Below are 14,095 nucleotides of genomic sequence, written 5' to 3'. Positions count from 1 at the left end.
TTATTTCTAAGACAAAAAAAATAAAACTAACACAGCTTTAAATAAAGTGAACAGCCAACTGTAAAGGTAAGTGTAATCAAAATGTCTTTATGTTGGCTAAATACATTTCTTACTAGGATATTCCTTTCCCTTCAAGAAATCAACAATTTTTCCCACCCCATGCCCATCCAGGACATCAATTTTCATATGAAATTGAGTTTCATTTGAGGTGTTTTGATGGCATCCCATAATAGATGGCTGTGAAGATTATCAGGAGACAAGATTTGAATTCTATTTGATCATAATAGACACAATTTAATAGATAAGGATGTTGACCTTATAAAAGGACCTTTTGGCCTGAACATTATTATTACTCTGTGTACTGCTGATCATAATGGGATTACTTTTGAAATCGCACAATGCCTACAAATGAATATCCCTTATGTACATTTCACACATGCAGACCAAAATCTAAATCTAAATTCTCTCTTTTGTCTTTTGATCTTCATTTGACATTTTACATTTACGTCATTTAGCAGACGCTCTTATCCAGAGCGACTTACAGTTAGTGAGTGCATACATTTTTTTTTTCACCAGCAATGATTTGTGTCTCCGCGTTTTGTTGGTAGACTTGGTACCCGTTAGAATAGTTAATTTAGAAGGTGCCAACAGACCAGTCAGATGCGTGGTGGGCATGTCTTAGCCCTATAGAGCAGCCATACTCAACAGGGGAACGCGGTCCGGATCTGGACCCAGAACGGGGTCAATACGGACCGTGGGTCCCGACTTAAAAATACAATTAAAAAATAAATGAAAACAATATTTGGGGGGGGGAACTCAGTCGGGCTTTCAACTTAATGCTGTTGAGAGTTGTAATTGTAGAATGCACAAGGTGCAATTTCAAAATTTGGTAGTGCATGGGCAGTTTTCCTCTTGTTATGTCATTCACTGACAGACCTTAGAGAGCTATTTATAACCTGTCAGAAATGGTCAGTTGATCAACTACTAGCCCATGTTAACTAGGTAAGTTAGGCTAACCAGCTATCAACATTTTGTAGTTATCATGGCCAGATTACGTGCCCAGGGCACTGGTGTTCCCCCTCCCCCCTGAGCTTCATGGCAAAATGTGTAGAATTGCAGGAAATTAGCTTTAAAACGAAAAGAAAAGAGAAATCTCCACCAACAAGATAGGTGTGAACAGTTTGAACAGTTTGAACAGTTTGGGGTTGCATAGATTGCAAGGTGGGGGTTTGTTACTATGCCGATAAATGACAATACCCATTCAAACCTTTACGATCTAAGAAATTTGTGTGACCGGACCTTCTCAAATAGAGTACCCCTGATAGAGGTTAAGGTCAGATTATAGTGTTAGGGGCGTGGCTAGGGCCCTTCCTAAGGATCCATTCTAATACCCACCCTCAGCCTTAGACCTGAGCAATGGCTGAGGAGTAACCCCATAAAACAATTTCTGCTTTCAATTGTTCCCCTCTACCCTAATCCCTTGGGTCCTGATGACATTTAGTGTGTGTGTGTGTGTGTGTGTGTGTGTGTGAGGGGGCCAGTTGATCGGGAGGCATACCTTATGTTGCCTCTGGGTTAATTAGAGTGGAGACATGGATTTCTCCAAGACATCAGTACATTTTCATTTACATTTTCGTCATTTAGCAGACACTCTTATGTCATCAGCCACAATAAGGCTGTGTTTAGACAGGCAGTCCAATTCTGATCTTTTTCCCACTAATTGGTCTTTTGACCAATCAAATCTTTTCACATCAGATCATTTTCAGAGCTGATCTGATTGGTCAAAAGACCAATTACTGGAAAAAAATATAAGAATTGGGCTGCCTGTGTAAATGCAGCCTAAGGAGATTACATGGATATGGTTCACTTTATTTAAATATGTGTCAGCAGCACTGCCTTTAGCCCAGGGTGCCGTTTGACATCAGACTGACCATATGGGTATACATTAGTATGTTAAGAAAACAACAATGCCCAAGAAATGAATTATGATTGGAGACATATTAGAAAGTGAATAATGCCTATGTTGTGACATAGATTGGAGGCGGGGTGGGGGGGGTTGCTTGTAAAATATAACATTATTTGAGGATTTGACCTCTTCTCTGCTGCTGTCTAGGCACAGCTCTATAGCTCAATGTCAAGAGGGTAAAACAACTTGTTTTTTTAAAATTGTTATTGCATTCAGTGAGAAAAATACTATTTGATTCATGCCATTTTTACGTACCCCAATCCAAACATTCTGTGATTGCTTTAATAATACAATTTTGTTTGTGAAAATTGAGGCTCGGACAGGTGTGTGTGTGTGTGTTTGTGCGTTCTCGCATGTATGTGTGTGTGTCTATGTGAGTGGGTTTTTGTGTGTGGGGAGAGTGATGCGGGAATTATTCATCAGTAATGATTAATCTTGCTGAACTGTTCCCAAAGTACAGATGGCTTTTGTGATGTGCTGTAGGTTTTACAGAGGACAGATTTTTCCAAGCTGCCTAAGCAGCACCAAATTGTATGCAGCGATAAAGAGATGAAACTCGCAGTCAGATGGCTAAGTTTGTTAAATTCAGGGGCAGGGAAATGGGGAGGGGGAGAGGGAGGGATGGAGTGGGATGAGAGAGCGAGTGTGTGTGGGGGGAAGAAGACAAATTAATTTGTTTTCCTCCTCATACACCCCTCCTAATACTACTCTTTCTGGTAGATCTTGAAAGAACAGCTGAAGAGATTAAGATTAAAACAGCTGTGCTTAACGTAAGGGCTCATCGACTTAATGCAGAGATCATTGATTAAAAAATACATCTCTTTAGCTGGGGCCAAATCCAGCGCTGCACTGATACACTAGCTGCCTGGTGTGGGCCTCCAGCCTCCAGCACCAGGGGACAGAGAGAGAGCTGCCTGTGGTGGGCATGGTCTAGCTGTTCCCTGGCCAACCACACATACACAGATTACACGGGTAAATTATACACTTAATCTGCCTCCTGGGGATTAGGGCCCAGCTCATTGATTGATTTGAAGTATTTCCGTTGACCTTGGTAGTTATCAGATCTGCGAGATTGCACTTTATGACTAAGTTAAAATGCTTTAATCGTCACGCAGCAAACTGGTTCATGGCTGGCGGGGGCAGCGGAGGGGAGGGCAGGAGGGGTTAGGTTAGATTGAGATTGGGATTGGGATTGAGGATTGCGCTGCTGCTTCCAACTGTTTTTGTTGCTGCTGGTTTGTGCTTGTGCTTGTGATGATGATGATGAGGGTGAGGAGGAGGAGGATAACTGTGACAGACCTGATGCAATACCACTTCACTGTCCCGAACCCTTGACCACTTTACAGGCTCTGGCCAAGCGCAGAACCAAGTGAACAGTTTAATCAACTTGAGCTTCTTGTGCAGCATGCAAAGTAAACTGTAGCAGGGTGGGTCAGGCAGACGAAGATGAGAGCCACGGCCAGATAAAGGACAGCAGAATGGAGGGAAGGAAGGCTCTAATGAGACCTAGGGTGAGGACCCTGAGTTGTTTTTATGTTGAAGAGATTACCTGCTTTCAATGTTAGCTATACATTGTCTTATTTATGTATTAATTTTTACAATGCAATGAATGTAAAGTCTCAGGACAGACATGCCTGTTTGTATATTTAGACATTAAGTGTGAAAAGAAAGTACACTTGTTAGCACTTTATAATAACTCCACGTAATGAAGCATTTATAATGGATTAGTAAATAGTTGATTCATAATTTAATAATTATTCATAAGATCACTCATAGGTTGTTTAATATAGGTCCGTGTAAACCAATATAATACCAATATTTTTGTGTGGCCCCTTCTAAAGTGTGGGCTATTTACTGTGTATTCGGAAAGTATTCAGACCCCTTTACTTTTTCCACATTTTGTTACGTTTATTCTAAAATTGATTAAATTAATTTTTGTTCCTCATCAATCTACACACAATACCCCATAATGACAAAGCAAAAACTTTTTGCAAACATATTAGAAATAAAAACAGATACCTTATGTACATAAGTATTCAGACCCTTTGCTAGGAGACTCGAAATTGAGCTCAGGTGCATCCTGTTTCCCTTGATCATCCTTGAGATGTTTCTACAACTTCATTGGAGTCCACCTGTGGTAAGTTCAATTGATTGGACATGATTTGGAAAGGCACACACCTGTCTATATAAGGTCCCACAGTTGACAGTGCATGTCAGAGCAAAAACCAAGCCATGAGGTCAAAGGAATAGTCTCTAGAGCTCCGAGACAGGATTGTGTCAAGGCACAGATCTGGGGAAGGGTACCAAAAAATTTCCACAGCATTAAAGGTCCCCAAGAACACAGTGGCCTCCATCATTCTTAAATGGAAGAAGTTTGGAACCACCAAGACTCTTCCTAGAGCTGGCCCCCCGGGCAAACTGAGCAATCGGGGGAGAAGGGCCTTGGTCAGGGATGTGACCAAGAACCCAATGGTCACTCTGCCAGAGCTCCAGAGTTCATCTGTTGAGATGGGAGAACCTTCCAGAAGGACAACCATCTCCGCAGCACTCCACCAATCAGGCCTTTATGGTAGAGTGGCCAGACGGAAGCCACTCCTCAGTAAAAGGCACATGACAGCCCGCTTGTAGTTTGCCAAAAGGCACCTAACGGACTCTCAGACCATGAGAAACAAGATTCTCTGGTCTGATGAAACCAAGATTGAACTCTTTGGCCTGAATGCCAAGTGTCACGTCTGGAGGAAACTTGGCACCATCCCTACGGTGAAGCATGGTGGTGGCAGCATCATGCTGTGGGGATGTTTTTCAGTGGCAGGGAATGGGAGACCAGTCAGGATCGAGGGAAAGATGAATGGAGCAAAGTACAGAGAGATATTGATGAAAGCCTAATCCAGAGTGCTCAGGACCTCAGACTGGGGCAAAAGTTCATCTTCCAACAGGACAACGACCCTAAGCACACAACCAAGACAACGCAGGAGTGGCTTCGGGACAAGTCCAGCTAGAGCCCAGACTTGAACCCGATCGACCATCTCTGGAGAGACCTGAAAATAGCTGTGCAGCGACTCTCCCCATCCAACCTGACAGAGGATCTTCAGAGAAGAATGGGAGAAACTCCCCAAATACAGGTGTGCTAAGCTTGTAGCGTCATACCCAAGAAGACTTGAGGCTGTAATCGCTGCCAAAGGAGCTTCAACAAATTACTGAGTAAAGGGTCTGAATACTTATGTAAATGTAATATTTACGTTTTTTATTTTGTATACATTTGCAAAACATTCTTAAAACCTGTTTTTGCTTTGTCATTATGGTGTAGTGTGTGTAGATTGAAAACAAAAATAATTTAATCAATTTTAGAATAAGGCTGTAACGTAACAAAATGTGGAAAAAGTCAAGGGGTCTGAATACTTTCCGAATGCGCTGTATACTTTATAAATACTTTATAAATGTTTTGAATGACTAGTGTAATTTCTCACAAAAAAATTGACATGCCATTGGTAGACAATCCAGCAGCACCTGATGCTATTTAAAGTCTCAAAATAGCCCCTAGAAGATATCAATGGTTAAACAATAAGCTCACAATACAGGATGCTTAAGAAAATATATTGAACATTTGATTCCAAAACAGTCACACTGTTGTAATAGTGTGATGTGTAACTTCATGAAACGCTTATGTTAGCGGACTAAGTGTGATGTGTATAATTGTGATGTAATAATAATAATAATAATATGCCATTTAGCTGACACTTTTATCCAAAGCGACTTTTTTGTGTATGGGGTGATCCCGGGGATTGAACCCACTACCTTAGTGTTACAAGCGCCGTTCTCTACCAGCTGAGCTGTAACTTCACATCACACTTATACAAATCACACTTAGTCCGAAAATGCTAACATAAGCGTTTCATGGCAGTGACTTTTCTACCAAAACCAGTTAACCCAGAACTATTAAACTATTTAACATTTGAATTCTTGTTAGAAAATGGGAGTTCCGGTTTGCAATCTCCACGAAAAATGGTAACTTTCAGCCAAAAAAGCATTATATTAAACATCTTATGAATGGAGTAATGAATAATAAATTATGAATAAACTATTTACTAATCCATTAAAAATGCTATATTACGTGGATGTGATGAGTGTGTTTAGAAGGAGTCAGGCGCAGGAGGGTAAATCACCAAATACAGAGTTTATTCCGCCGTACACAGTTGCGCTGGATAGCGACAACAAAATACAAGCACAGGGGAACAATCTACCCCGGCAATACAAGGTACAGGTAGCTCCAACAAAATACAGGCACAGGGGAATAATCTATCTCGACAATACAAGGTACGAGTAGCTCCACCGAGCTACACTCAACTCACATAAAACAATCACCCACAAGGACAAGGGGGCAGAGGGAACACTTATACACAGACTAATGAGGGGATAAGAACCAGGTGTGTGTAATTGACAAGACAAGACAAATGGAATGATGAGATATGGAGCGGCAGTGGCTAGTAAGCCGGTGATGATGAACGCCGAAGCCTGCCCGAACAAGGAGGGGAGGCAGCCTCGGCGGAAGTCGTGACAGGGGAGTTCTTATAAAGTGCTACCCATGTTTTTGTTACTGTTGTTGTTGTTCACCATCCAGTGTTTCTTTTGGAGATTTTGTTTTTTCACTTTTACAAATGAAATACTGCGTTGGCCCTATTGAACACTATACTGTATTCATGACATGCTATATTGTATTCATTTAAATGTTTTGTTTTTAGTGCTGTTGATCTTTATCAATTGGATTAACTTCATATCAAATTACATCAACAAAAAGAGAAGCAAACATGTTTGCTATTAAAACAAAAGCGTCATTGTCACAAATATGGTTGAATAAATGTGTTTATGGCTTAGGAGGATGAGGACGTGACATAACATAACACAGGCCATTCTTAAGAGATATATTTTTTAATATTATATGTAATAATATCTGCCATTTAGAAGCCGTTTTTCTTCAAAGTGACTTACAGTAGTGTGTGCATACATTTTCATATTGATGGTCCCAGTGGGAATTGAACCTGCAATATTGACGTTGCAAGCGCCATGCTCTACCAACTAAGCCACAGAGGACCACAATGATGTGTTTTTTCCATGTAAACCCATGATACATCTTAATATAAACGCAATACTGAGTCAATGTCCTCTTACTGTTTTTCATGCCAGTTACTAATCTCTTTAAATTGATATAAACCAATAGTGAGAAGAGGCTCTGGAATGGATGATGAATCTGGACGATAGTAGGGTAGAATAAAAAAAGACTAAGGATAACAAACAGGTAGTATATTGATTCACTGTGACTGTTGAAAACATGTCAAAAGGTTTCGCTTCCTTTTCATGAAGCCTGTAAGCAGCTTAGACTCTTTATAATTACTGAGGGAGCATTTTGTTTCCCCCATCCATCCATCTACCCTCACTGTGATCTCAGACTCTGGCATAAATCCCTTCTGACCTACCCCAGAGGGCCAGAGGTCCATGTCAGTGGTCAAAACCAAATGAGGACAGGAATGGATGAATAACATAAGACGAGGGAAATGGAACTTAAATAGAGCTGTCTTTTATGTTGAGTGGGACAAGTCCCACTGTTCGGTGAAGGGGGGTGATCAGGTCGGTTGATCACACATACATACACAATTTTTTTCTCTCTCTCTCTCTCTCTCTCTCTCTCTCTCTCTCTCTCTCTCTCTCTCTCTCTCTCTCTCTCTCTCTCTCTCTCTCTCTCTCTCTCTCTCTCTCTCTCTCTCTCTCTCTCTCTCTCTCTCTCTCTCTCTCTCTCTCTCTCTCTCTCTCTCTCTCTCTCTCTCTCTCTCTCTCCCCCTCTCTCTCTCTCTCTCTCTCTCTCTCTCTCCCTCTCTTTCTCTTTCTCTCTATTTATCTAAAGGGAGGTATGGTGGCATTTGTTTGATTAACTTGTCTGACAAAAGTGACAGCTGCTTGCGGGTGCATGTGGATAAGAGGCTCGGTGCGGGTCCCTCTTTGTACATCTGTCAGCGGAGAGGCAGGGGAAAAGGGTGAAAAGAGGCAAATTGGTCCCAAAAGACAGGCCATTCACCTTCTGCACCCCCTCTCCGCCCCCCCGTCCCTCCTTCCCATTCAGGTGCTCGGCGGGATCCTCAAGTGCTTGCTGGCTTATTCCATTTCGCTCCCCCTATAGAGTCTGAAGCCCACAAGTGTTTTACCCGTCATTCTGAGCCCCTCAATCCGCCTCTAAGCGGCCTTTTGTGAGGAGAATGGCTCACTTTGCTCAGACCTTGGCTCTGTTTTTTTCTCCACTGAGCTTTTCTGTCCTTTATTGTGTGTTTACTCAATGACGCTGCGTAGTCCATAATTCCAACCGTTTCGTTCTTCACAACAAGTTCTTTCTCTCTTTTTTTAACCATGTTTTTGTAAAGTACTCTCTTATTTGGTCACTGTAATCAGTTCAACTGACACTCACTAGTGTAATGTGACTGGTGTTTTTGTAAGAGACTCGGATTTCAACCGAAAACTGTTCAGAAACGATTGAGTCCCTCTCGCTTGCTTTCCTTTGATATAAACATTTATGTCAGTCTTGTGTTAGATATGCAAAGAACATTTATTGTTAGTCTGATTTATTTCAAATTTATTTTAAAGAAAGACTGATTATCTTAGCGATCTAGTAGTGGTTGGGCACACACAGAGGATTTTTGTTCCACTTAAGGTTGCGCTGAAGCGAATGAATTGTTGGCTGGGCTCTCCTTTGTAGAGGCGGCACAATCAGAACAGTTTGAAGCCCATAAGCTTGCTGAGCCTGAAACTTTATTTCAATTCTGCCATTCAGAGCACTGCGCTCCCCTATGTTTAGAGAAGTAGAAAGGAGAGCGGTTAGAGCGGAGCGCAGGGCGCTGGCAGGATCTGAGGGCTACAGCAGCAGCGGTGCTCTCCCAGCGTGGAGGGACATGGTTAGGGCCGTCAGCTTCCTGTGAAAGGACTGACTACCCCTGGGGTCAGCTTAGCCCTAATGGGGGGGTCAGTGGGGGGACGGGGGGACAGGCCGGACGGACGGGGGGGGGGGGACTTGGGGGTCACCGGTGTGAGTTACTATGGTAATTGAGTTCCGTCATCAATGGGCCTCCTCTCATGAGCTATAAAGCAGACAATAACAGGCAAGCAGCAGCGGTGAAAAGCAAGCAGGTAGGATTACTCTGCCCCTTTGTCGTAAGTGCATAATGTCTTGTAGTCAGATTTAAAGACTTCTCAACCCCCGGGTCCTCCCCTCAGCCGCCCGCTGGGGGGCCTAATTTAGCGGCCCTGGCTGCCAGCTCTCTCTGGGCCAGGAGACCAGTGTGGACAGCTCTTTTTAACCACTAACAAAGCCCTGTACTAGACATCCTGGCCAGGACTGCTGGAGAAAGGTTGTGCCTTCGATCGGCCCTACCACTCTTAAATATATTTTTTAAGAATGTTTGGTTTTCATTTTAAGGAGCTTGGAGAGCGGAGGCGTACTTGTGTGAATGCACACGCGTGCGTGTGTGTGTGTGTGTGTGTGTATGTGTGTGTGTGTATGTGTGAGTGAGAGGAAAAAGGAAAAGTAGTGGTGCATTGTCTCTCTGAAACACAGCGACCTCCCCTCTCCTTTAGAACTAAGCCTGTCACTTTGCATTAGCATCGTCGCGGCAACAATCATCATTCCATGCCTCCCGCTAATTGCAGACACAGCTGGGTCCCAGCAGGACACCTACTACACACCCCAGCCTCGCACCAACCAGGCCCAATCTGTGGAGCACTGACACACACACACACACATACAGTACACTCACTCCTAGTACAAGGTCCCAGCCCGTTCAGGCCAGAGCCAATCTGGTATGTAGCACTGACACATACACAATCACATGCACACACACCCACACACACAAAGGCACACACACACACATTACCACCAGCAAGGGCAGAAAGAGGCAGAGTCGCAGGTTGCTTGTAATCCCCCTGTACCCCCCATGGAGGGCCCTGCCTCTCCTCAAGCATTCCTGCTTTTTTGTGATTTTTGGGGGCCCAGCACAAAGGCCTAAGCCGACCCCTTACCAGTCCTCTGTCCCAGCCTCGCAAAGGAGGGGTGAGGACCCATGAGGTGTGTGAAATGAAGGGAGGGTGTGTGTATATGCATGTGTGTATGCGCACGAATGTGAATGTGTGTTCATGTGTGTGTATTTGTGGGACGGGTGTATGTGTGTATGCATTGGGATACGAGGGGAGGGGTGTGCAGATTTGCACTGAATTCTGTTGGTTGCCCCCCTGCCAGGTGTTATGGCTTCCTGTAACATGTCAGATATGAGTGTGAACCCCAGGTTCAAGGCCGGGTGTTGTGTGTGTGTGTGTGTGGTGGTGAAGGGGCGTGGGGAGGAGGTTGGTGTTGCAGGGGGCAGGAGGTCTCACTGCCTCCCAGCTCGTCACGCCAAGGGGGATGGGACCTGCAGATATTCATGTATGTATGTGTTTGATGAAGCAGTGGAACCCTACCCGTAGGCACATGAACACACACACACACAAAGACGCACAACCCCCCAAAACCTCCATTATCCAATCCCTAATGTCAGAACTCGTTAGAATGTCACAATGTCACAGATTTGATCCCTGTTGGGTTTTGACATTATATATTCAGAGCCATATTACGTGTTTTGGCTGTCAGCTATTGCTAGACTCCCTGCTGATCCCAATCGAGCCTAAAAAGAGTGAGTGCCTGGGTGTGTTCTACTGCTCTGAGAGATTTGTTAGGGTTTGTTAGTCTGTTCAGAGTGGAACAAAGCGAGAGTGCCATCACTGTTCATTTCACAAGCCTGGCATCAGAGTCCGTCTGTCTCCAAGTTTCCCTTGAGTACACACACAAACATATATATCCCACTACTCCTCATTGCTGCTTCTTTGGAGAATGTGGTCAACTCAAGAGAAACCTCTTAGAAGCTTCTGTTTGATGTGAAATGTCATATTTGATAGTAAATGACCAGTGTTTTCTAGAAGATGACTGAAGGTTATTATCAGAACTGAGGCTGGGAAAGAGAATGTGAGAGGAGAGAGAAATAATGGGTTAAAGTAATAATGGGTGAGGGGAGTGATGAAACGTGGAAAGAAATAACCCTATTCAGAGGTTATGAAAGTGAGTGAGAGATTTAAGCAAAGAGAAAGAGAGGAGAGCATGTGGAGGCTAGCAGGGAGAGATGGAAAACAGATAGAGGGAAAATATGAGCTTGAGGGAGAGAGCGAGAGAGAGAGAGCAGTCACTCCAGGCCTGGCCTCTAGACGGGGGGTCGTTCTTGGGCCAAGATCACAGCCCTGCTGCCATGGCGATACCTTCACAGGCACAGAGCGGCAGAGAAGAAGCTGCCACAGTGATACGCTCGCAGCAGGCCACCACAGTGATTCAGGCCTTTATATTGTACTTACTTAGCCCAGCACAACTCCAGAGAGTAGCTACATCGTCACCTTGTGGAGCAGGAACTGATAATGTGTATACTGTTGTCATTACTGGGGTATATTCACTTGAAACATTAAGTAGCTACTGATACCTACTTTATATCGAGCTCCCTGATAGAACATTTTCCTTGTGGCCTGAAAATGTTTTCTCATATTTCTTGAGTCTTTTTTGTACATGTGTAAAAAGGACAGTGCAGAAGGCCTCTCATTGACAGAGTGAGTTTCAGCAACACAAACTCGGACTCACCCCAGATATGTCCCCCTCCTCCTCACTTCTCTCTGCCTCTGACAGTTGAGCACTAGTCCACTCTGATTAGCATCAGCCTGCCCTGATCATTACCAATCAATTAGACTTCAAACAGGACTCAGCCCACAGATAAACATCTGGAGCCTCTCGGCTAGCTGCTCCGACTAGCTGCTGCTCCGGTTATAGAAGAGGTGCTTCCAGTTTACTCTCCCCTCAGCTGAGAGAGGGAGACAGCGAGAGGGAGTCAGTCAGAGGGGAATGAGTGAGTGAAAGAGACTGAGAGAGGGAGTTGTTGAGATGGAGAGAGGGGGATAGAGACAAGAGAGGAGAAAAACAGAGAGCCTGAAGGAGTGAGCGTGTAAATTCCGATGAAATGCTGGTTCTGCTCTTTTTCTATATTCTGGTTGTCTGTGTGTGCACATGTGTGTTTGTGTGTGTGAGTGTGTTTTGCTGGAGAATGCTGTGTTTGTGTGTTGCAGCAATGGTACACCAGCACCATGAACCTCCTGGGTACGTGGCTAACTGACCGAATGGACCTGCAGCTCCATGTCTACCAGCTCAAGATCCTAATCAGAGTAGCCAAGGTAAGACAGGCTCAGCCATCAGGTCTCTACCAGGGCCTCCCAAACCAATTGGTAATTCATTCAAAGTAATGTATCAAATTTCACAATCAAGTAGTGTAGAAATCCAACATTTCTCGTCTTAATCTGTGACCGTTATTAAATGAGTTGTGACCTACCTTCTCTTAGGTTGATAGAAAGCCTAGTACTGACAACCATTGGTTCTTCGCCCTGTTAATATTTCAGTGTGATTTTGGTGCAGTGTGAGCAGTAACAAGTCCTACCAGCATAACGTCACGTCACACATTTATTTATGTTCTCTGAGAGACTGTCTCCCTATACGTGCAGTAGTGACTGGTGAGGGCTGATAAGTACATGCATGCATGGGATCTGGCCTGACATGCAACATATCGTTTTTAGTGCCTTGTGTATTGATGATTTAGTACATGTGTCTTTGGGGAAAATGCTACACATGGGTAATTTGCTAAAGGTATCAAATATTGTGAACAATTAAGTGTCCTCTTTTCATTGTGTCCACTGCATTTTTACTGATATGAAAACACAGGTTAGGTGAACGCATTGTGACGCCTGTTTGCTGTCACCTGTCTAATTCTTTAATGATTCAGACAGAGGAAAGGAGATGAGGAAAGGTGGCCACTCTAGACAATCGAGATGTACCCAAACATTGCAGTGCATTCCTGACTTCATGTCCTCTCTTGCCTTAGCAACTGATGGAGAATGCTTCCTCTATGTGCTAGTCCCAACCCTGACCAGTGTTTTTATTCTCTTGGGGGGTTGTTCTTCCAGAAAAAGTACCGTGACTTCCGGCTGCAGGGCGTCCTGGACTCCACGCTGAACAGTAAGATGTATGACACGGTGCGGAACAGACTGACCCTGGAGGAGGCCACGGCGTCGGTGAGGGAAGGAGGGATGACGGGCATATCCATGAAGGACAGTGATGAAGATGACGATGATGTCTAGATCAACATCACGGGATGGAGGAGCTGTTCGCATCCGTCTTAACCTGTGAATCAATGCATGTACCTACCAACTGTGTTATTTTTCTCTGTCAGATGAAAATACCCACAAAGGAACGACAATACAAATTAATAACTGAATACAGAAATTATAATGATATTAGTCATTATAATTATGAAATATATACATATATATATTTAAGTGTTTAACTAAAATGTAGGTGTTTTACGAAAAAAGTTAGCGGAGATTTCTGGCTCATTCACCTAAATTCACTCCTGAATGTTCCTAAGCAATATGGAGAACCATGTGTATGCGATGTTGAGTACAATGATTAGGGGTAATGCTTGGTGTGTCCATGTTGAATGCAAACCTGTTAAGGCACTTTGTTAACGTACTGTGAAAACAGTAATGGTACATCATGGTGAGGAGGAGAGTAGGACCTCCTATTGTTCTCATTCTTCTCAGAGCGAATGTCTACTGCCTAAAGGGAACCTAACCACAGTCAGACAGACAACCTGTATCTAGGTTACAATACATTATACAACGTATAGTTGAAGTCGGAAGTTTACATACACCTTAGCCAAATACATTTAAACTCAGTTTTTCACAATTCCTGACATTTAATCCTAGTAAAAATTCCCTGTCTTAGGTCAGTTAGGATCACCACTTTATTTTAAGAATGTGAAATGTCAGAATAATAGTAGAGAGAATGATTTATTTCAGCTTTTATTTATTTCATCACATTCCCAGTGGGTCAGAAGTTTACATACACTCAATTAGTATTTGGTAGCATTGCCTTTAAATTGTTTAACTTGGGTCAAACGTTTCAGGTAGCCTTCCACAAGCTTCCCACAATAAGTTGGGTGAATTTTGGCCCATTCCTCCTGACAGAGCTGGTGTAAC

The 14,095-nt window shown here is 43.5% G+C and overlaps 1 protein-coding gene across 5 annotated transcripts in view; it reads left to right on the top strand.

The window, feature by feature from the left end:
• The window catches only part of LOC121574945 (calcium-dependent secretion activator 1), a 182,433-nt gene extending 168,629 nt beyond the window's left edge, over positions 1 to 13,804 (top strand). For all 5 annotated transcript variants that reach the window (XM_045222924.1, XM_045222923.1, XM_045222922.1 and 2 more), the window contains 2 exons: positions 12,134 to 12,238; positions 13,022 to 13,804. In XM_045222924.1, coding sequence (XP_045078859.1) covers positions 12,134 to 12,238; positions 13,022 to 13,195 — 279 coding nt within the window. In that variant the 3' untranslated portion in view covers positions 13,196 to 13,804. The remainder of the gene's footprint in view (positions 1 to 12,133; positions 12,239 to 13,021) is intronic.
• Positions 13,805 to 14,095: the final 291 nt, after the last annotated feature.

This window comes from Coregonus clupeaformis, chromosome 10 (genome assembly GCF_020615455.1).
Source record: "Coregonus clupeaformis isolate EN_2021a chromosome 10, ASM2061545v1, whole genome shotgun sequence".
Classification (NCBI taxonomy): Eukaryota; Metazoa; Chordata; class Actinopteri; order Salmoniformes; family Salmonidae; genus Coregonus; species Coregonus clupeaformis.
Note: the sequence above shows the minus strand (reverse complement) of the source record. Positions and strands in the feature narration are given on the sequence as shown.